General features: G+C 37.4%; 3 protein-coding genes across 4 annotated transcripts in view; 1 reads left to right on the plus strand and 2 right to left on the minus strand.

Moving 5' to 3' along the window:
- LOC149053356 (uromodulin-like) overlaps window positions 1–23,675 on the minus strand; it is a 272,818-nt gene that overhangs the window by 209,545 nt on the left and 39,598 nt on the right. The gene's annotated exons all lie outside the window — the stretch shown is intronic.
- LOC149053367 (solute carrier family 25 member 32-like) lies at window positions 4,810–8,056 on the plus strand. The gene is made up of 6 exons (XM_089203464.1): window positions 4,810–4,866; window positions 5,305–5,418; window positions 6,189–6,281; window positions 6,829–6,887; window positions 7,182–7,232; window positions 7,731–8,056. The coding sequence occupies exons 1-6, from the start codon at window positions 4,810–4,812 to the stop codon at window positions 7,801–7,803; spliced, it is 447 nt and encodes a 148-aa protein (XP_089059590.1). The 3' UTR covers window positions 7,804–8,056.
- Window positions 9,958–22,162, minus strand: LOC149053368 (uromodulin-like). Of its 2 annotated transcripts, XM_089190197.1 has the most exons (6): window positions 22,121–22,162; window positions 21,165–21,497; window positions 20,895–21,044; window positions 20,590–20,712; window positions 20,182–20,301; window positions 18,720–19,240 (listed from the first exon to the last, which is right to left on the minus strand). In XM_089190197.1, the coding sequence occupies exons 2-6, from the start codon at window positions 21,490–21,492 to the stop codon at window positions 19,023–19,025; spliced, it is 939 nt and encodes a 312-aa protein (XP_089046323.1). In that variant the 5' UTR covers window positions 21,493–21,497; window positions 22,121–22,162; the 3' UTR covers window positions 18,720–19,022. The 2 variants fall into 2 exon arrangements, with proteins under 2 accessions (XP_089046334.1, XP_089046323.1); XM_089190208.1 differs by lacking the exons at window positions 18,720–19,240; window positions 20,182–20,301; window positions 22,121–22,162 and adding exons at window positions 9,958–10,460; window positions 16,458–16,577 and having other exon boundaries at window positions 21,165–21,927.

A 23,675-nucleotide genomic window follows, 5' to 3' on the forward strand; every position in this document is an offset into this window, starting at 1 on the left:
AGACCTTCCTGAAAACTTCACCATCTTCCACTGTAGGATGAACATCATCCAACCAGCCTGACCAGTCTGTACCACATCTGTATGCTGGCACACGTGTTGTGGGCATTTTTGTTCCTGCAGCTCCCGCAAAACGATACCATCCCATGGAGAGTAAGTCGTCACATAAGGTTGGGTTGTTTATCGGTGTTACGTAACTGCTCTTTCTCTTGGCATCACTCAGGTTTTGATAATTATGACATGGGTCGGCTAGTAAAAGAAATGAACATTATAAAAAGGTTGTAGTAACAAAGGTAACATTTTTTGTTGACATTTTTCAAGTCAATCAGTTCGACATCAACTAGATGGGACTAATGTTTTACAAGAACAACTATGCGTTAAGTAAAATTTAAAGAAGAATTTGGATTGGACAGTGATGATGCAAATAGGAACTATAATAAAATGATAGCGTTATACAGAGTTATGTGAACTCTTGCTTTAATCGCCCATCAACGCCCTTTAGTTGTTTGGACCTCAACTGGAAGCTACCAAACGCGTTTAGGACATTTTTGATCTTCAGTTCCCAAACAACGATACCAGCCCAGAGGTATTTGGTAGTAACACAATTAAGTCCCAGGAGTGTGCAATGACTCTCTGTCTATTGGCACCATCCAATTACTTATAATCATAACGCGAATGAATGAGTCGCCAGTAATCGGATCCTTGCGTTTGCACAAAGATTTCCTGAGCAATTACTTTAATGTATCGCGATATTATTCAATGCCCAAGCTCACCATTTCGATCTCCTGCTGCTTCAAGGTTGCGTTGTAGCGCTCTTTTGTATTACCAAGCTAAGAAAAAAGCTAGAAGCTATAAGTAGACTTAAAACACGTAAACAAAACTGAAAAGGCTAATATGTCTAAATTTCGAGACCAGAACACGATGTCAATTTTACAATAAACCGTGCGCATGGTGAAAAGTCAATCGGTTCATTTTACTTCATATTTCATGGTTGTTCAAACAAAACTTACGCTTCCCTTGAATCAACATTACCCACTCCAATTCTGATAAAGCAGCGGCAAAAAAAGCGATGATCTCTTTTCGTAATCGTTTCTTTGGACCTCGAAACAGCCTTTCGCCATACATTTATTTCTAGAGAGTTGTAATGTTTGCCCCGTGGTGCTCCCAGAAATCTTTGCGAAAACACAAGGATCCGATTGCTGGCAACTCATTCATCCGTTTGCATAGGTCAAATAAGGATCATAGCTGCTATTATTATTATTAGGGAATCTTTAAAGCTCAGGGATTCTTGAAGGTTTTTTAGTTCCACGGAGAGTTTCATGTCTACATCATGTAAAAGTTCGTGTAAGGTTGTTAAATCATTTAAAACATAATCAAAAAATGATTCGTTTTTGTGCACAAGGTAGCATAAAATTATGCCTCCTCGATGTGAATTTCGGATGAAAGTCAACTCTGAGGAATTTACTGCTACTTTCAACGCGGGAAACAAAATAAAAATTTCATCGCCTTCATGAAAAACCACTGCTTATATTACGAGTTATAAGTGAATGCGGCTGAATGGTGCGGCGCTGGAGTCAATTATGTCATTTCGGAAAGAGATAAAATTCGCCTGTGCAGTTTTGTTCATTTCCAGCATATCCAGGGTTACATTCATATACATGTGATCCAAGGGTGTTCATGCATGTAGCATTCACGCGATAGGAATTATTTCCTTTACACTCGTTAAAAGAGTGGTTTAGCAAGAGGCGTCATTTCAAAACGGCGCGCGCAGCAAAAATGCCGAGAAAAAACTGGGTCGAAAACACCGTCGCGTTGTGTTGAAAAGTGACTTAGCAGTCGTTTCAACGAACCGTCCACGTTATATTTGTTCTTGAATATCCTAACCTTGTCTCTTTCGGATCATTATCAGCCTTGAATTTTCGGTTTCATAGACCACTTGAAGGACAACGAAATTATCCTCTTTGAGAGTGTAACGACAAGCACAAACCGAGGAGAGTTTACTACAAGTGAGTTGTTAATATGAATCCACATGGGCAATTAAACTTTGAAATTATTTCATTTCAGTTAAGTCTCGAGTCTGCAGATTCATCTATCAAATTTTGAAGCCCACTAAATATTTTTTTTCTATGATTTGTATCGCTGTCATTTCGTATCGTGCTTCAAGATTTCAGCACTACTCGTTTTTCTTCATAATTTTGTAAAGTATAATTTGGAATTGAAATCGTCGCCGTTTTTCCCTTGTTTACTGAATTTTCTTCTCAATCATGAGAGTACACCTCTTTTAAGCAAGTGTCATGGCGAAACACGTAGAGATCAAGCGACCCAACGATGGAGTTGTTTACAATGAGTTCCCGTTTAACCATGAACCAATGAATTGCACTCAAACTCAGCGAAATGACGTCCTGAACTTGATGGGAAGAACGGCAACGCTAACACCGGAAGTCGAAATAGAGTCGTGTCCAGATTATCCGCGCGCTTTCCTGTTCTGAAATGACGTTCCCGTCCTCTTGCTAAACCACTCTAATACCTGAGAAACCGTAAAGACATTTTGCACTTCATTTTTGTCGTCTAACGATTTGTAATCACTTTAATCATTTCAGATAATAAGAGAGAGCTTTCTCTGTCTTTGTCTTTAACGAGCTTGATTTTTGAAACGTGCAACTTAGATGTTATATTCTCCTCTCCAATATTCTTTTTTATATCTCCTAACATCAAGGCTCTGAGACAAACCGGAAGTAGATCATGGCAACTCCGTGCATAAGCATGTATGGGTAATGCTGCTTAAAAAAACAAAACTTAGCACTGGTAGGATGATAGTTCCTGTTAAAATTGCTTTATTTAATGCTATGGGTCCACAGATATAGCGTGCAAGTTATTATTGGTCTGTTATTCACTCACTCGATTGTAGATAGCAATTGCTTAAATGTACCTACAGTGTTTTTAGGCGAAAAAGAATTAAACATTGTAACTCGCATGTCTTTAACTGCTTTAAGGCTTTGAGACTAAAACAGTGATATTGGAGATCCAGATAAACTCATCAGGATCCGAATTTGAGCTCCTTCTTTTTTAGACAATGCATTAAAGGACAGCTGTAGGCAGACTTAGGGCACAACCGGTATCGTGGGTATATCAACCGGCATATGAGAAACTAATAATATGGCCACCTCAGCAGCTTCAGGTTATATTCGAGCAGGAATATTCTAAATATTATAGCAAAGAGATTAAATTCACCTGTGCAGCTTTGACCATTTCCATTAAATCCAGGGTGGCATTCACAAAGATAGGATCCGTTGGTGTTCGTGCAGGTAGCATTCACGTGACAAGAGTGATCTCCTTTACATTCGTCAATATCTGAGGAAACCACATATATATTTGCACTTCATCATGTTTATCACTTTAAAAATGAGCGGACTCTCAGTCGAGTGATTACTTTGATAATCATACATAATAAAACAATTTTTTCTCTTTTTGTGTTCCACGAGTTAGATATTTGAAACGTATATTTTATCACGAGTATTTCAGTTTATCAAGCTAGTTTACCTGAGCACGAGCGTCCATCCCCAGTAAATCCTTCTTTGCAGGTGCAATTATAAAACCCAACAGTATTGGAGCAGTTTGCATTTTCGTCACAAACGTCATTGCTGCCTTTACATTCATCGATGTCTATTTGAAAATTAATCGAAGAAATCACTGAGACAAGGTGAAAACATCTCACAGAAGGCCAGGGCAAAGGTAGACCAAACGTTGCGTAAATTCTGTTCTTGGCATATTGACTTACCTTCCAAAATCATGTCGCAATAAACCAACTTTGAGCTCCCGACATTAATTGGATCCAACCAGTAATTTTTACTGATGCTGTCTTTACCTTCACTTAATTTTATTTCTTGGCACGACAGCGCTGATTTGGAATATCTTAATTCCTGTCACAAGGAAATGATAACTGCCCGAATCTGTTCTTTGTGAGATGCCTATGTCGTTCTATTCTTCCAACTTGGTTTTACATGTATTACTGCCGCTGACAAGTTACGATTTATACTCTCAGATTCTCAGTGTCTACGAGCATTCAATTAAGGTTTTAACCTACGTGTTTATGACATGTGAGCGGTGTGAGGATACTTTCCTGTAGATCAGCCGACTTCAACATGTTTCAAATGACATACATGTATAACAGTGTATCTTCAGAGGACTTCGGATCGCTCAAATTCCCATGAAAGAAGGTGCAGCACGCGGAATCTGGATGATATGCACACGATTTGAAGTATATGTTTGTAGTTACGTCGGGTAGTCCTTCATGAAGTTTAATCAATTTTTTTTAAAAGATGACATCCAGAGGCGAGATTTCTCTTCGGGATATTCCTCATAAGATAACATTCTTCCAAAGCCGTGCATGTTTCATTTTTCTGAAACATTTGTTGTTGAGAACATTAGATGCAAACATCACCAAATTACGCATTATCTGATTTTGAGCTTTTTCGCGAATTGCTCCTATAAAAAGTAGAGGCAGGCCCGCAGAGATTTTTACATATTTAAAAACTAGAATATTGTAACCAGCTGGGTGGGTAGTTTCAGTGCCAGAATCGGTGTACTTTTGGAGAAATTCAGATAAACGTTTTCCCTGTTTTACCTGACAGCAAAAATGACCGAAACTGTACCGAGATGAATAATCTATTGGTGTGTTCACATTCACTTTCAGGGAGAATTGAATGAATCAAAGTGAAGACGAATGATGTCACTATATATTGTACAAGTGCCAATTTGTAATGTTGTATTTAGCTTGAGATAGAGAAATAAACATTTCACTCTTTTTTTGGAATGTTTTTGTATGAAAATGGGCCCCCAGGCCTGGAACAAGCAGCCGTTGTTACCATGGCAACAAGAGTGCTGCGACCTTTAAAAAGGGCATTTTTGCGCATCCCCCCTGAGTGCCTAACTGCATGCAAAATTGGAAGGGGGTTGAAAATTTTCATTTCCCAAGATATTTGATTCTTACAGAGACTTGTTCTTAATATTGTAGTTAGTATGTTTTGGTTGCTGCATATGCACTAAGCCAACAGTGGTTTTAAAAACCTCCTTAAAAAAAGGAGGGAAACAATCGAAAAGAGAAAAAGGGAAGGTAAGCACAAAAACAAAAGAGAAGCATAATCATCAGTCTCAGAGTCAGGAACCATACAAAGCTATTTCAGCCATATTTTAAGACCCCGCTATCTTCGCCTAGCTTAGATAATGGTATTGTGAGTGATTAACCTGAGTTTATGTGTTTGGATGGAACATTAAGTTTTCTCATATCATTTTATTTTACTTGAACAGGGTTACGTTCCAGGTGTTTTTGGCCTATCACACGTAGTACTGCAATTCATAGCCTATGAGGAGCTGAAGAAAGGCTACAGTCAATATTTTGGAACACCAATCAACAAGAAGCTGGTGAATACTGTTTGCACGTTTCTGTATAGTTGATTGTATACGCGTTAAAGCTCACAAGGTCAACCGAGTTAGCAAACAAGAAACTCTTGGTCTTAAACCTTGACAAACAGAACATGTGAAGTGTTTTTACTATGATCATGTTAATAGCTTAGGGTGGATGACTGAAGTGTTGTCATTTACTGGAACGAAACTTTTCTCTCAACTCCCCTCTCCACCCAGAAGGATTGATAAGAATCAACCCTTTGCCCCCCCCCCCACCCCCCCCCAAGAATGACTAACATCTAACTTCTCCTTACAATATCACCAGGTCATGAGAATAGAGGAAATATTCAGCCACCGAAAAAGTTCTTGACTGTTTAAGAAATTCTCCTTGTCAGTATCTTTGGAAATGTACAGAGAACAGTATGGAGAATATGAATATTGATGTTAGGGTGTAAAGGGTCAACACGAACGCATGTAATGGCCAGTGGCGAATGTAAAGGTAGAACATGAGAGAGGGAAGGGTGGGGGGCGTTTTTGGCTTCTCATCTTGAGTAGTCCATGACGAGCCTTAGCATTTTGAAGCTACAACTGACTTCCAAACGACAACCTTTATTACCTTTGTTGTACATGTGGCTGGTAGGAAGGTACTAATAGGATGACGTTTATTATTATGTAACCGTGGGTTATCTTGGGAATCACTCTGAAGTGCTGAAAATATAGTAGTTATTTTTTTTATGTAAAGTTTTTTTCTCTCAAATTTACGTTTTGCTAACTTTCATTTTCGTCAGAGTTCAACTGAGTACCTTCTAATGGCTTCACTGTCCAAAATTTTCGCCGCAACAGCGACATATCCTTATCAAGTGGTTAGAGCAAGACTTCAGGTTAGAATAGGAGGTTCATTAGCAAACTATTAACCTTTTGAGATCGATTTTGTTTTACTTTCGATGCTATTATCTTGAAATAAACTTGTAGTTTAAGGTTTTTTTTAGTTTTCAGGTCGGTGATCTCATCGGTTCGTTTACTGGACTTCAGGTTGATGTGGCCTGTGCTTGATTCTCGAGCCTCAGCTAGGTCATTGTGTCGGTTCCTTGGCAAAAGATTCGTTAGCCCCACACATCCCCTCTCCCAGTGGTTCAAATGGGCACCAACAAAAGGACAGGCAAACCCTACAATGTGGATAAATATCAATTCTCATGAGGGAGAGTAGCTTTCATCCTCTTTCACTCTTTTCATTCCTCTTAAGAAACACGGATCCAAGATGGTTATGGGAACGCACGGTGCGAAAGTTTTGATCCTGTGTCCATAGAATTAGCTAAAACCAATTGAGTATATCTGGAGCTGTCTTTAAGCAAGTCTGTTTCGTTAAATCGTTCAGTATCTACTGTTTCCTGCTGTCATTTATTGTTCATGAATTTTACTTTTCTAAAGAATCAGTACACGATGGTGGAATACAAAGGCGCGTTGGATGTGATTAGTAAGACTTTCAGGTAAGTTGGAACTTGACATGAGGACTTAAAGTTTTCGATACGTTATAGACTAGCTTTCCATCTCTAGTCAGTTCAAACCCTCTACATTAAAGAGAGGTACATGTTTTGCCCGTTTGAAACAATTTGACAAAGAACTGGACCAAAATTGGCGGAGAACTGAAACCAGCTTGTTTGAGAACTGGATCCAATTTTCGGATTGACTTACGGCTTAGTGGTAAAGTCCACATTTTCATGAAAGAAAGTATTCTTCTTTTTCTGGCCTCTTCTCACGGCAGGTTCTTTTCAAAATCTTAGGCATGAAGGCGTAAGAGGATTTTACAAAGGATTAATTCCCAGTGTCCTCAGGTAAGGCAGAATGTTAAAGAGTAAATTTGATGATACCAATACATTTGGTAGTTAGTTCTAGGTGTTATACCGCAGTGTATAATCTAATAATATTAATAATAATAATAACATTTATTTATACCGCGCAAATTCAACTATGCAGTTTTCAAATGCGCCTAAAATTGGCCAAGAGGGCTCAGTGGGCTCCCATTTTTAATTTCAGATGGCGCTTTGTAAAGAAAAGGGTCTTAAGAGATGGGTACCCCCATAAGGTGTTAAACTTATTTGCACATTCTAGTCTGTGAGAAACTGGGAGGAAGAGACAGGCGATAGATACATTAAGAGGCTATAAAATTCGGAGTAGGTATCATGTCATTGTTTTCGTCAGTTACATATGCGAATACTGTGAAATTATTAAGATACTTATCCTTATTACAAGTATTTATGCGTTAGCGTAAGTTTTAGTGGTTTTCTTTTTTTTTTTTTTGCTTGATTGTTGTTGTTTTTGTTTCTTTTTAGAGTAACACCAGCATGTGCACTCACATTTGTGGTGTACGAAAACGTTATTCACTTCCTTCTGCCGGACAGATGAGATCGACAGGATAAATAATGCAATCCGGCAACGGGAGACGATGAGCAATATTACAGCACCTGGTTTTATCGCCAGGCTTTATTCTGCAACAGCTCCGACGGATTCATTTATGAAAAAAAATATATTAACCGTGCGAAGTTAACCGCCCAGTGCGTTTACACATTTCATCGGTAACTTCATTTACCAGCAGCATGTGAATAAGATTTTTTTTCAGAGCAATTTATTTACAACAATGCAAGAGGTATTCATTACTATTCTCCGGTCCTATGGATAACAACTTTTATAAAGCACCCTTCCCCCCTTGTTTCCCCCCCCCCTTGTCCTTTGTGGGTAGCAAATTTATGTACATCCCTTAACACTAACAAAAGCATGAACTACAAGAGATGCCTTTTTGCAAGTTTTTTTTATTACTATTAACTTAATAATTCAAACATTACTTGTGAAAATTACTTGCAATTAATCAAGAAAAATGTTCAATATTATGTTGAGAATGACCTTATTTTCCTTTTTCTGTTCCTTACGGTAAAATCTTCTTCAATAACTTTCTCGATTTGTTACTGAATCGTTGTGATGTAAAGTTAAACCCGGTTTTGATTGATTGTTCTGTTTTTACTTCGCTGGGTTCTGGTGTCATGCATTTTCCCAAACATTTCCTTGTTGTTGTTGTTACTTTTCCCTGGTTGTAAAAAATGGTGAGAGGAACTCTTTCGCGATTGCCATCAAGTGAATTTGAAAAGTCTTTCACATAACCTTTCATTAGATGAGTGGTGTCGAGAACCTACTCCGACCCATGGACTACACTGCCCTCAACATTTATTGCCGTGTTCGTGTCATGAAACTCAGCTGAAAATACTCCGTGTAAGGTAAATGTATTTACAAAGCGATACACAGTTTTTGTTAAATAATTAGATAACATACACGATGCCCTTCTATTTACACCACTCGAAAAGCTGAGCCACAATTGACCCAGCTCATATCACTTTGCTTTGAAAAGTCCACAGGCGATTTTTCTATATTTTGATACGTTGTCAGTCAAGAGACTCGCCTTGGTTTGCCCCCTTTGCTTTGTGTTCAGTTCTCATCATCATCAGAGACAAATGAACATCAAATAATTGGAAGACTAGTCTTAGCTGGAGTATTGAAATATCAGGCAGTAGCCCTTGAGGGTTATGGTGGGTTTCTTTTCTGCGCTTATTATTTTTCATAGGATCCTTTGAGTATTTTCGCAGTATCAAAAGGAAAACTTGACAGTGAGAAACTGTGATTTTGATTTCAAATCTAACTTTCCTGTAAAATATTTTGGTGATGTACTTAAACGGTGTAGAAAACTGTTTACAACTTATGTTTAGCCTGTTAATGTTGTAAGCAAACATTAACCGTTGTAAAACAGGTCAACTTTTAAAAGCTACATGCAGCTTTTAAACTTAATAATACACATGCAAGTTGCACTCGCCCTACGGATTAATGCAATTTGGTCAGTCGTTGAAAATTTTCTTGTTCTGTTTTATTGCAAATTGCGCTTGAAACGCGTAATTACCTATATAAAATTATTTAAACAAATTTCGTCGTGAATGAATGAAGCGTCCGTGCCCTTAGTTAAATAAGTTGTATAGGGACACTCTGAAGCCATTGCGTAAAGATCTTTAACTTGGATTCAAAAGCGTGAGATGTAAGCGATCCGTTAATCTCAAATGAATTCTGGTCGATTCAGACACATTTAACACACGTTACGCAGGCTAAACCATTGAATTTTGCTTACTGTGTGTCTGGAAATTGGTTCGACGTTCCAAAATGCTGAGTCACTATTATTATGTTAACTTTATGTAATTTCAAAGGATGTCGGATTTTGACTGTCATCACTTTTTTTTCTACGCCCATAACGAAAGATAGCACCTGTTCGTATTCCACTGACCTACGCTAAAATAATCATGGTTTATAATTACAGCAATTAAAGGATGAAAAAGACAAAAAAAAGAAAAACAACAAAAAACAAAAACATAAATGAAATGCTCGAAAACCATCAGCTTTGAAGTTTGTGTCTTGCAGATTTTACTTGAAGATTACTTTGAAGATCCTTCAACTGCCTTCGATGACAAGGGCTCTCTGATGAGAATTATCATTCTAATGAAATAAATACCTGTTTGCCACCAAAGTTAAAATCTGCTGATAATGTTGACGATAGAGAAGAAAGGTTGAATACGTCACATGTCAAAACCTTATACACATGTACCTACTGAGTGATTTGTGAATCCTCTTACTACGCGAAGTATATTTACTTCACATTCAGTCTGCACCACAGTAGCGCGAGCTACAACCAGGTGGCGTTTTAAGTCTGTAGATAAAGTAAGACCCACAGTTTTTTACAAAAATAGTTTTTGTGTATTTGCAACTTGTGACACGATTACTAAAGCAGACCTTCCTGTCAACTTTATCGTCTTCCATTGTAGGATGAGCACCATCCAACCAGCCTGAGAAATCTGTACCACATCTGAATGCTGGCACACGCATTGTTGGCATTTTTGTTCCTGCAGCTCCCACAAAACGATACCATCCCTCGGGGAGTAAGTGGTCACACCGAGATAATCCATGTATCGGTGTAGCGTAACTGCTCTTTCTATTGGCATCACTCAGGTTTTGATAATTATAACATGGGTCGGCTAGTAAATGAAATGAACATTATAAAAAGGTTGTAGTAACAAAAATAACATTTTTTGTTGACATTTTTCAAGTCAATCAGTTCGACAACAACTAGATGGGACTAATGTTTTACAAGAACAACTATGCGTTAAGTAAAATTTAAAGAAGAATTTGGATTGGACAATGATGATGCAAATAGGAACTAAAATGAAATGATAGCATTATATAGAGTTATGGGAACTCTTGCTTTAATCGCCCATCAAAGCCTGTAGTTGTTTGTACCTCAACTGGAAGCTACCAAACGCGTTTAAGACATTTTTTATCTTCAGTTCCCAAACAACGATACCAGCTCAGAGGTATTTGGTAGTAACACAATTATGTCCCAGGAGTGTGCAATGACTCTCTGTCTATTAGCACCATCCAATTATTTATAATCATAACGCGAATGAATGAGTTGCCAGTAATCGGATCCTTGCGTTTGCACAAAGATTTCCTAAACAATTACTTTAATTTCTTTTTTTTTAGAGGGCACAGTAACGAATCCTGCAGTCTGATTGGTTCTTTACCCGGTCAGTATTTTCCTATCTCTGCCCACGGGCCACGGTAACGCTTTCGTGAGTCGCCGAGTACAGCTCAAATTTCGTTGCCATTTTTCATAAATATACCTCGTTTTTCCCGCTGAGCAGTATTTTTAAGCAAATACATCGGTCACTACCTCAAGCCGACTTATGAATCCTCTCTTTTCTCTCTCTCTCAAATCACTGACAAAAAAATATTGGTTTCAGAATGAATTTGTATAGGCAATAGTGTCATTACGTTGGTTGACAAGCGGCCTAAAAACCGTCTGCAATTGATTTTAATCATTCACAAAAAGTACATAGAAAGTTAAAAAGAGAAGTATTTGGTTACAGGTAAACTGAACAATAGAACTTTCATTCATTTAATGTCTGAATTTTCTCAAACAATTTGTTCGTAGTGAAAGAGCGAGAAAAGTTTTAATTTCAGTTCGACAATAAATATACGCTCTCGGTGAGTCTTTCAAAGTCCGTTCAATTTGAACATTTGGACCATAAATTGCATAACAGAAACTGAAGGAATTTATTGAGAAAAGGCTGCGTTAAATCCCCTTGTGTCTCGTTGGAGTGTGCCGTTCGAATTTCGTTTTTGTGGAGGATAGACCAGATTTACATACACTGTTGCAGCAAACAAACGAGCAAACTCTCACAACTTCAAAATAAAAAGTTTGAATTTACTCACAATTACTTTCTTGGCAGTTTACTTAATGAACAGAGGTAAATCTTCGTACATGAATGAATCGTCGATGAGAGTGAATAATACTTTCCGTTATATCATTGATTGTTTTTGAAGAAAACATTATTACGGCAGTCCTTGCAAAACTAGTTCCGTTGTTTTTCAAATCTTCTTGCGCTTTTTTTTCTTACGTGCTTTCTAATTGACAGGTGTCAGATTGTGACAGATACTAGTAAGAATAATGTTTCAAACTTTGTTTGGAAGCCTTTTAAATCACCTTTATTTACGCAAGTGAAAATGTTTCAGTGAAGCATCTCTCCTTAATTTGTATCACCTTTACTTTAACTACCATTTACTCGCTCAGAAATTGTTCAGTTTATGGAAGATCTTGCCGTATTTATAGCCCTAAATCATTCGGGTTGTTTCAGAATGTGTTTCGTTAAGTTAAAAAAAAAAAAAATTATTTACCGGCTAAGGGTCAGTCCGTATGGTGAAAAACTGTGACCTCGGCCTTGAAAATGCTGCCCGACGGCCTCGGGCAGCATTTTGAAGACCTCGGTCACAGTTTTTCACCATGCGGACCGACCCTTAGCCGGTAAATAACAGATATGTATCGCGATATTATTCAATGCCCAAGCACACCATTTTGATCTCCTGCTGCTTCAAGGTAGCGTTGTAGCGCTCTTTTGTATTACCAAGCCAAGAAAAAAGCTAGAAGCTATAAGTAGACTTAACAGACGTAAACAAAACTGAGAAGGCTAATATGTCTAAATTTCGAGACCAGAACACCATGTCAATTTCACAATAAACCGTGCGCATGGTGAAAAGTCAATCGGCTCATTTTAGTTCATATTTCATGGTTGTTCAAACAAAACTTACGCTTCCCTTGAATCAACATTACCCACTCCAATTATGATAAAGCAGCGGCAAAAAAAAGCGGTGATCTCTCCTCGTAAACGTTTCTTTGGACCTCGAAACAGCCTTTCGTCATACATTTATTTCTAGAGAGTTGTAATGTTTGCGCCGTGACGTTCCCAGAAATCTTTGCGAAAACACAAGGATCCGATTGCTGGCAACTCATTCATCGGTTTGCATAAGTCAAATAAGGATCATAGCTGCTATTATTATTATCATTATTAGGGAATCTTTAAAGGTTTGGGATTCCTGAAGGTTTTTTAGTTCCACGGAGAGTTTCATGTCTGCATCATGTAAAAGTTCGTGTAAGGTTGTTATATCATTTAAAACATAATCAAAAAATGATTCGTTTTTGTACACAAGGTAGCATAAAATTATGCTTCCTCGATGTGAATTTCGGAGGAAAGTCAACTCGTAGGAATTTACTACTACTTTCAGCGCGGGAAACAAAATAAAATTTCATCGCCTTCATGAAAAACCGCTGCTTATATTACGAGTTATGAGTGAACGCGGCTGAATGGTGCGGCGCTGGAGTCAATTATGTCACGAATATTTCGGAAAGAGATTAAATTCGCCTGTGCAGTTTTGTTCATTTCCAGCATATCCAGGGTGACATTCATATACATGTGATCCAAGGGTATTCATGCATGTAGCATTCACGTAATATGAATGACTTCCTCTACACTCGTTAATAGAGTGGTTTAGCAAGAGGACGGGAAGGTCATTTCAGAACGGCGCGCGAAGCAAAAATGCCGAGAAAAAACTGGGTCGAGAACACCGTCGCGTTGTGTTGAAAAGTGACTTAGCAGTCGTTTCAACGAACCGTCCACGTTATATTTGTTCTGGAATATCCTAGTCTTGGCTCTTTCGGATCATTATCAGCCTTGAATTTTCGGTTTCATAGACCATTTAAAGGGCAACGAAATTATCCTCTTTGAGAGTGTAACGACAAGCACAAACCGAGGATAGTTTACTACAAGTGAGTTGTTAATATGAATCCACATGGACGATTAAACTTTGAAATTATTTCATTTCAGTTAAGTCTCGAGTCTGCAGATTCATCTATCAAATTTTGAAGCCCACTAAATATATTTTTTTTCTATGATTTGTATCATTTCGTTTCGTGCTTCAAGATTTCAGCACTACTCGTTTTTCTTCATAATTTTGTAAAGTATAATTTGGAATTGAAATCGTCGCCGTTTTTTCCCTTGTTTACTGAATATTCTTCTCAATCATGACAGTACACCTCTTTTAAGCAGGAGTCATGGCGAAACATGTAGAGATCAAGCGACCCAACGATGGAGTTGTTTACAATGAGTTCCCGTTTAACCATGAACGAATGAAATGCACTCAAACTCAGCGAAATGACGTCCTGAACTTGATGGGGAGAACGGCAACGCTAACACCGGAAGTCGAAATAGAGTCGTGTCCAGATTGTCCGCGCGCTTTCCTGTTCTGAAATGACGTTCCCGTCCTCTTGCTAAACCACTCTAGTATCTGAGAAACCGTAAATACATTTTGCACTTTATTTTTGTCGTCTAACGATTTGTAATTAAGTTAATCATTTCAGATAATAAGAGAAAGCTTTCTCTGTCTTTGTCTTTAACGAGCTTGATTTTTGAAACTTGCAACTTAGATGTTATATTCTCCTTTCCAATGTTCTTTTTTATATCTCCTAACATCAAGGCTCTGAGACAAACCGGAAGTAGATCATGGCAACTCCGTGCATAAGCATGTATGGGTAATGCTGCTTAAAAAAACAAAACTTAGCACTGGTAGGACGATAGTTCCTGCTAAATTGCTTTATTTAATGTTATGGATCCACAGATATAGCATGCAAGTTATTATTGGTCTATTATTCACTCATTCGATTGTAGATAGCAATTGCTTAGAATTAAACATTGTAACTCGCATGTCTATAACTACTTTAAGGCTTGGAGACTAAAACAGTGATATTGGAGATCCAGATAAACTCATCAGGATCCGAATTTGAGTTCCTTCTTTTTCAGACAATGCATTAAAGGACAGCTGTAGGCAGACTTAGGGCACAACCGGTATCGTTTACATATGAGAAACTAATAATATGGCCACCTCAGCAGCTTCAGGTTATATTCGAGCAGGAATATTCTAAATAGTATAGCAAAGAGATTAAATTTACCTGTGCAGCTTTGACCGTTTCCATTAAATCCAGGGTGGCATTCACAAAGATAGGATCCGTTGGTGTTCGTGCAGGTAGCATTCACGTGACAAGAGTGATTTCCTTTACATTCGTCAATATCTGAGGAAACCACATATATATTTGCACTTCATCATGTTTGTCACTTTAAAAATGAGCGGACTCTCAGTCGAGTGATTACTTTGATAATCATACATAATAAAACAATTTTTTTCTCTTTTTGTGTTCCACGAATTAGATATTTGAAACGTATATTTTATCACGAGTATTTCTGTTTATCAAGCTATCGGCTCTGAAACAACTGGCTTGTTCCTGCTGCTCCCACAAAACGTGCAATCCCTTGGGGGATAGGTCGTCACAAAACACTGGACCAAATTTCGGTGTAGCGTAACTACTCTTAATATTGGCATCACCCAGGTTTTGATAATTATAGCAGGTAATTTAGTGTTAACAACCGAGTTGAAAACGTAAATTTGCCACCGTAAAGGGTAAAAAAGCTGACGTTTCGAGCGTTAGCCCTTCCTCAATCACTGATAGCATTACAAAGAGTCATGTTTCCTTTTGCTTTAATCGCCCATTTAAGTCTGAGTTGTATGTTCCTCTACTGTATGCTACCAAATGCGTTTCAGACATTTTTGATTCTCAGCTCCCGCACAACGATGCCAGCCCCGAGGTATTTGGTAGTAACATAGTTATTTCCCAGGAGTGTGTAATTTCTCTCTGCCTCCTAAAGGTTTCCTTTCGTTCTATGAAAAGGATCAGATAAGGTCAGAGAAAAATATAAAATCCCTTCAGGACTCAACCTACCATTTCTTTTTGATTTTTTTCCTTCCCCAATATTTTTCTTACCTTATCAACTGAGTTGATAATGCAAATTGGCCTCTGTAAAGAGTTTCAAAGCTGACTTTTCGAGCATTCGCTGTAACACTCTTTACGGAGGCCAATTTACCTCATCAACTCAATTGATAATACTTAATTACCCTGTTGCACTCTCCCATCGACGCAGCACCACAGTTTTTGTAGAACCTACATTTATCGCTCTTTCTCTCAGTTTACTGGCGATATAATCCTCGCTGGATTTTGTGAGAACGAGCTGGAGGCGACTGATCTACTTTTTTTTCGAATGGTTTCCCAACACCTGAAGACGTTTACTACGCTGGTAAACCGATAGAAAGTGCAGTCTGTTACTTTAATAACATATATAAACTTCAATTTTCCACAGGTTTACCGGTGCAATCAACGATTGTTTTTTGACCAATCAGGGCGCTCGTAGTATCTTGACTGTTTTATAAACTTGATGATAATAATTTTCAAATTTTTCACTCAAATATATCTTGAGTGTCAACGAAAACGTAGCGCCTTGGAAAATCATTTACATATCAATCCTGTGTAGAGGGTTCAGAGCCAGACGAACGATTTTATTTTCATGCTCCGTCAGTCATTGTGATAAGGTTAATTTTAAAGCAGAACAACGCATCAGTCACCAAAATTGTTCATTTAAAAGTCAGGAACATTATCTAAGAGGTTCTTAACATAAGAAATGGCTGCTTAAATCAAAACCATTAACGAGTAATAAATTACCTAATTGTCTTGCAACGCGGCTAAATGGTGCGGCGCTGTAGCCGGAAAGCATACAGGACTATTAAAAATATTGTAGCGAAGAAATTAAATTCACCTGTGCAGTTTTGTCCATTTCCAGTATACCCAGCATGACATTGACATACATGTGATCCAAGGGTGTTCATGCATGTAGCATTCACGTGACAAGAGTGATTTCCTTTGCACTCGTTGATATCTGTAAAATCGTAAACGAACTGTAATTAAAAAAAAAAGTTGCCGAGCATAACGTAAGAAACCCTAGTCTTGTTGTCTTGTGGTTCCAGACGCAAATGCTTCACACAACCACTCACCAGATTTTTTTCTTGGTTCCCCCAAGTTCAAATCTGTTCCTATCTATCAAGTCTCCCTTTACCAGTGGAGATTTTTTACCTTACACAGAATATTTACTTAAGCACCTAACTCCCTTTAATGACAAAGAAATAAATTCTCCTTACCAAATCATTACAATATCAAATAGACAAGTGACGAGAATAAGGAAAAATATCAGCTTGGGGATTATCAGTAGATTCAATACCAAATTCTTAGAACTGACATCATAAGAATTGTATGGTAGACAGTAAGCAGAATTACTGATGAGATGTTAGGAGTGAAATGGTCAATACAAGGTATGCTGGTAAAACAAGTCTCGCAAATATGATAGTGCTTTTTTTTCTGATGGAAATGGTTTCAAAAGAAATGCATCAAGTACCTGTGCAGTCGCTTCCATTTCCAGTATATCCTGGGTGACAAGTACAGACATACGATCCTTTGGTGTTCATGCATGTAGCATTTACGTGACAAGAGTGATTTCCTTTACACTCGTTAATATCTGTAAAATGATAACATAAAAAAAGAATACATTTTAAAATATGCAATTGGGAAGAAGTTACCGAGCATAAGCTTAGAAACCTTAGTCTTGTTTTCTTGGGTCTTAGACGCAAGCACTTCACTTTAGCGCTCACTAGATTTTTTTCTTGGTTTCCCGCGAGTTTAAATCTGTTGTTCTGTCCTGTAAGCACATCCATCAAGCCCCCTTTGCCAACTGAGATTTTTTTACCACTGAATGTTTATTTAATACAATTGTGTCATTATCAACATTGTCTTCAGGCCTACATTCATCTCTTTTTTACACAAGGTATGCTGGCAAAACAAGTCTTGCAACGATGATAGTGCTTTTCTTTCTGATGGGAGTGGTTACAGAAGAAACGCATCAAATACCTGTGCAGTTGTGTCCATTTCCAGTATATCCGGGGTGACAAGTACAGACGTACAATCCTTTGGCGTTCGTGCAGATAGCATTCACGTGACAAGAGTGATTTCCTTTACACTCGTCAATATCTGAGAAACCATCTGTATATTTGCACTTTATCACGTTATTCATTTTAAAATGGGTCTCAGTCGTGTAACTACTTTAATAATTGTAAACAACAAAACTCATGTCCTTTTTTTTTGTTTGCTTTACAAATTAGATATTTGAAGCGTATATTTCATGGCGAATATTACAATTTATCAACCAGACCGCTCTGAAACAGTTCCTGCTTTGTCATCCCCCCCCCCCCCCAAAAAAAAAGAAAAAAATTCCGCAGGGAGTAAGTTGTCACAAAACAGCTTACCAAATTTTGATGTAGCTTAACTTCTCTTTCTATTAGCGTCACCCAGGTTTTGATGAATTTGGGTTAGAGAATGATGATGCACAAAGGAACTAAAATGAAATGATAGCTTTATGAAGAATTACATTTCCTCTTGCTTTAATCGCCCATCAAAGCCTGAGTTGTTTTCACCGGCTCAACTGGATGCTACCAAATGCGTTTAAGACATTTTTGATCCTCAGCTCCCACACAACGATACCAGCCCAGAAGTATTCGCTAGTACCCAATTATTTCCCAGGAGTGTGTAATAACTCTCTGCCTACTAGCATCATCCAATTATTTGTAATCATAAGGCCAATTGGCTTGCGTAAGTCAAATAAGTTTGATTGATCATAACTGCTCTTTTTATAAAGGAATCTTGGAAGGTTAGAGATTCTTTTAGGGTTTTTAAGATCCCCGGAGAGTGTCATGTCTGCATCACATTAAAGTTTGTGTAAGGTTTTTAAATCATTTAAAACATAATCAAAAGTTGGTAATTTAGTGTTCACAACTGGGTTGAAAACGTAAATTGGCCACCGTAAAGAGTAAAAAGGATAATTAGCACTTGTTACTCTTTACGGTGGCCAATTTATATTTTGAACTCAGTTGTTAACTAAATTACCTGCTATACTCTTCCACCGACGCGGCACCAAAGTTTCTTTAGAAACTTCCCCCCTATAATAATTAATTTTGACCAATCAGTGCGCTCATATTATCTTGACTATTTCATAAAACTTGATGATAATAATTTTCAACTTTTTTCTTTCAAATATATCAGCGAAAACGTAGCGCCATGGAAAGTCACGTACATATCTATCCTGTGCACAGGGTTCAGAGCCAAACGAGCGATTTTATTTTCATGACTTTGTCAATAACTTGTTTAGAGTCCATTAAAAGCAGAATAACAGTGCATCAGTTACCAAAATTGTTAATTTAAAAGTCAGTGACATTACCTAAGAGGTTCTTAACACGAGAAACGACTGCTTAAATCAAAACCAGTAATGAGTAATAAATTATCTAATTGTCTTGGAACGCAGCTGAATGGCGCAGCGCCGTAGCCGGAATCCATACAGGACAATTAAAAATATTGTAGAGAAGAAATTAAATTCACCGGTGCAGTTTTGTCCATTTCCAGTATATCCAACATGACATTGACATACATGTGATCCAAGGGTGTTCACGCATGTAGCATTCACGTGACAAGAGTGATTTCCTTTGCACTCGTTGATATCTGTAAAATCATAAAAATAACCAAAAAAAACCAAACAAACAAACTGTAATTGAAAAAAAGTTGCCGAACATAACGTAAGAAACCCTAGTCTTGTTGTCTTGTGGTTCCAGACGCAAGTGCTTCACACAGCCACTTACCAGATTTTTTTCTCGGTTCCCCCAAGTTTACATCTGTTGTTCTGTCCTGTAAGCCTGTCTATCAAGTCTCCCTTTACCAGTGGAGATTTTTTAACTTACACTGAATGTTTACTTAACCATCTAACTTCCTTTTATGACCAAGAGAGAATTTCTCCTTACAAAATCATTACAATATCAAACAGACAAATGACGAGAATAAGAAAAAATATCAGCTTGAGGATCATCAGTTGATTCAATACCAAATTCTTAGAACTAACATCGTATGAATTGTATGGTAGACTGTAAACAGAATTACTAATGAGATCTTAGGAGTGAAAGGGTCAATACAAGGTATGCTTGTAAAACAAGCTTCGCAAATATGATAGTGCTTTTCTTTCTGATGGAAATGGTTTCAAAAGAAATGCGTCAAGGTTAATTCCTTTGATCCTCAAAAATTTTTGAAACAAATTTAAAAAAATGCAATCGGGAAGAAGTTGCCGAGTATAAACTTAGAAACCTTAATCTTGTTTTCTTGGGTCCTAGACGCAAGCACCTCACTTAAGCGCTCACTAAATTTTTTTCTTGATTCCGCGCGAGTTTAATCCATTGTTCTGTCCTGTGAGCCCATCCATTAAGTCTTCCTTTGCCAGCTGAGATTTTTTTCCCCTGAATGTTTATTTAAAACAATTGTGTCATCATCAATATTGTCTTCAGGTCTACATTCATCTCTTCTTAATACAAGGTATAATGGCAAAACAAGTTTTACAACGATGATAGTGCTTTTCTTTCTGATGAAAATGGTTACAAAAGAAACGCATCAAATACCTGCGCAGCCGCGTCCATTTTCAGTATATCCGGGGTGACAATTACAAACGTACGATCCTTTTGTGTTCGTGCAGATAGCATTCATGTGACAAGAGTGATTTCCTTTACACTCGTCAATATCTGAAAAATCATCGATACATTTTTGCATCTTATCGTTTTTATGACTCTTAGTCGGTTAATTCCTTTAATCATCACAAATTATAAGACAAATGTTTCTCTTTTAGTGCTACATAAATTTCAGCACAAATAGTTGAAATTATCAACCTGACTATTCTGAAACAAGCAAGATGTAGAGCATGGTAACTCTGTGCATAAATACGTGCATGGGTAACGCTGCTCTAAATTATGAGACGATTTACAAAAATTAGTTTTATTTAGAAATATTAATAAGGTAATCTTTAAAATTACCTGAACATGAGTGTCCATCGCCAGTGTATCCCACTTTACATGTGCATTTGTAAGAACCATACGTGTTAGTACAGTTTGCATTCACGTCGCAGTCACTGATGTTAAATTTACATTCGTCCATATCTAGAATGTGGAAAGAGAAGCAGTGACTAAGTTAGAGCAACTTGAGAGAGACATCCTCCGTAGAACTGATCCAAACCAAATATTACGATGATGATATCAATAATAGTATAATTTATAATAATTTCATGATACCTATAACTCGTTACAAAATAAAATAACTCATTCAAACTCATAGGACCTACCTTCGTTAACCATATTACAGTAAATCAGTTTTGCCTTTCCTTTCCCAGTTGGATCGAGCCAATACTTGCCGCTTATGGTGTGTTTACCTTCACTATCCTTTATTTCCCGACAAGACAGCGCTGGTAATTCAGGGATAGAACCTAATGGAGCTGAAGTAAAGATATGTTTTACGTTCACTTCCTTTTCTTAGTTCTTCCGGGTGAGAAGGAATCAGGCTGAGGATGGAGAAGATTTAAAGAAATAGGAATCACTTAGAATCACTTTCTTACCTCTGCCGTTCAATCGCCGGATGTAAAACCACGCGGGAGCTGAAAGGAAATTCTCTGGTCTCGCCTCCTTGGTGCGGTTATTTAGTTCACATATTTGGTATTTTTGATTGTAGTTATAGCTTTGGCATGTGATCTCTTGTCCGCATTTGACATCGCAGAGGTGAGGAGCCGCTACTGACCATCTTTTGAAGACCGAACACCTGAGAGCCATCACTTCTATGTATACATTGTTCCTACATTGATCGTCAGCTGTGACAAACTCCATGGCAGAGGCGAAGAGGAGGAATCTTAAATTTTGGAATATCCACAACATACCTTTTACTTGCATTTAATCTGCAAATATTGAGGGTAAGACACCATAAGTACATGTTTAATTCCCGCCTAGATACAGCTAACTTTGAAAAACTGTATACTTACCTAATGAGTAAAAATAAAATTTATAGTAAATGTCATGCACTGACTAATGGCCCGCCTGAAAATTCGCGAGAAAACTTCATAGCAGCTCGACAGGATGCTAGTTGGAATGTAAGGAAAAATGTTAAGTACAACTTAAAAGTTGTATCAGAATATCTGAGGTTTTTTAGCTTCTCTCAGCTTTTGTGGAATGATACCTTTGATCTGCTTAACTAGTGTAGTTAACTTGCGAAGATAGCCTTACCAAATTGGCTCAGTAAATCTTCAAGTAGCTGCGGTTTTATATATATATTATGTCAAACAAGTATCTGTTAGTGTGTGTTTCTTCTCCTTTATGTAACAAAACAGTTCAGTAACCAAAAAGTCGTGTAAAAAAAATTAGGTATATATATATATACGTAACACTAGAGCTGATAAATATAAGAAATGCAGTCCTCAATCAGCTAATTGCCACCGTGTTAAAACTGCTCTCTTTCATTAAAGTATTATAACTATGATTAACATACCAAACGTTTGTTTTAAGCCAATGTATAATAATTAACCTTAAAAGAGAACCTCATCGTTTCTGTTTGGCTCCTCACAAGGAATGAACTCAACAGAATTCGGGCCGCAATTTAAGTAATATAATTGTTCTGTTTGTGATGTTTGCCAACCAATGGCGAAGATACTTGGTTATTAATTATAAAGTGAAATTCAATCGGTCTAAATTACTAGCTGTGAGGCACCAATTAGGATTTGATAAATTTTGAATACAGACTTACGAAGGTACTTTAAAATCAGCTCTTAGGAGTGTTTTGATAACATACCCTCATGTTTATCCATTATCCATAACAAAAGACACTCATCCGTTAGCTCAGGAAAAATATAATTAAACTCGAGGAACGTCAAATTGTCCGTGCCATTTGTCCACAGTTGTATAATTTTAGTCTGGAAACTTCGAGCAAATATTGATGATTTGTGATGCAATTCATTTGTTAAAAGTAAACAAGATTCCATTAGTCGAGAAAGACATTAAAACTTGAGGGTTCAAATGAAGCTACAATTGGAATTTAAGCTGAGGATCAGGGCAAGTAAATCTTGCAACATTTTACGGAAAATTCGAACAAACTGACGAATTTGCAGAAAAATTTTAACCATTTACCTCTAAGCATAACACAAACAATTCGCCGATTGTGAAGTTCATTTACGTTAATGACGCTGCAAATTTGACAGGTGCATCTTTGTCATCTAACGTGTTCAAGTTCTTTTTATCCTTACGTTACTTAAATTTATGCTGTAGGTTGCTCCCAAATTACGCCTTTTAAGAATTTCTCGCGTTTCTTCCAACCCCTTCGTCACCACAATTGCATGTATAGTTTGTTTTTAAACGAGAGACATAACAGGTCCCCAAAGCTATTAATGACCATCATTTGAATACAAAACTTTTAAACTAACAGAGACTCGCCCTCATTTTTTCTGGGTTGCTTGCTTTTGTTTGTTTGTTTGTTTTTTTTTACGTGGGGCTGCTCAATCTTTTTAACATCTTTTAAGTGTGTCATACGATGGAACAATTAAAGAGAGCTTTCGAGCAAAATTCTCTTTGAAACGACTTAATGGAGTTTGAATTGTGAGTCCTAATATTTTCTAGTCCCAAAACCTTTTATTTGAATTTGAATTTGAGACCATGTACAGGTGGTCTAAATTCTGAAATTTAAAACCTTTTAGACAAACTTTAGGGCTTTTCCACGAACGAGCTTTTCTTGGCAATATTTATATTCTTGTTTTGTTCGTACTGCCAAGAACTACAGAAATTTGATAAAAGCGTCTTTGATATCGCAAACTTTTACTTGCAGTTATTTGGGAATCATTAGGGTTTTTCTTAGACAGAGTCGCAGCGGAGATGTTGATCGGCCTCACGATTTCAATATGAAAATGAAACGAGTGATGCAAACTCCAAATATTTGTTGAAATGTCTATCAATTGCTGTTTTGAGTTGCGAAATTTTTGGGGATACAAAACATACTGTGACCGTTCGATTTATGGGGGAGAATATTCACGTTATGGCAAGTTTATAGGAAAAAATGTTAAACAAGACTCCGTTTTTTTCCTTACCCTAAT

The sequence above is a fragment of the Pocillopora damicornis genome, chromosome 1 (genome assembly GCF_964200805.1).
Source record: "Pocillopora damicornis chromosome 1, jaPocDami1.2, whole genome shotgun sequence".
Classification (NCBI taxonomy): domain Eukaryota; kingdom Metazoa; phylum Cnidaria; class Anthozoa; order Scleractinia; family Pocilloporidae; genus Pocillopora; species Pocillopora damicornis.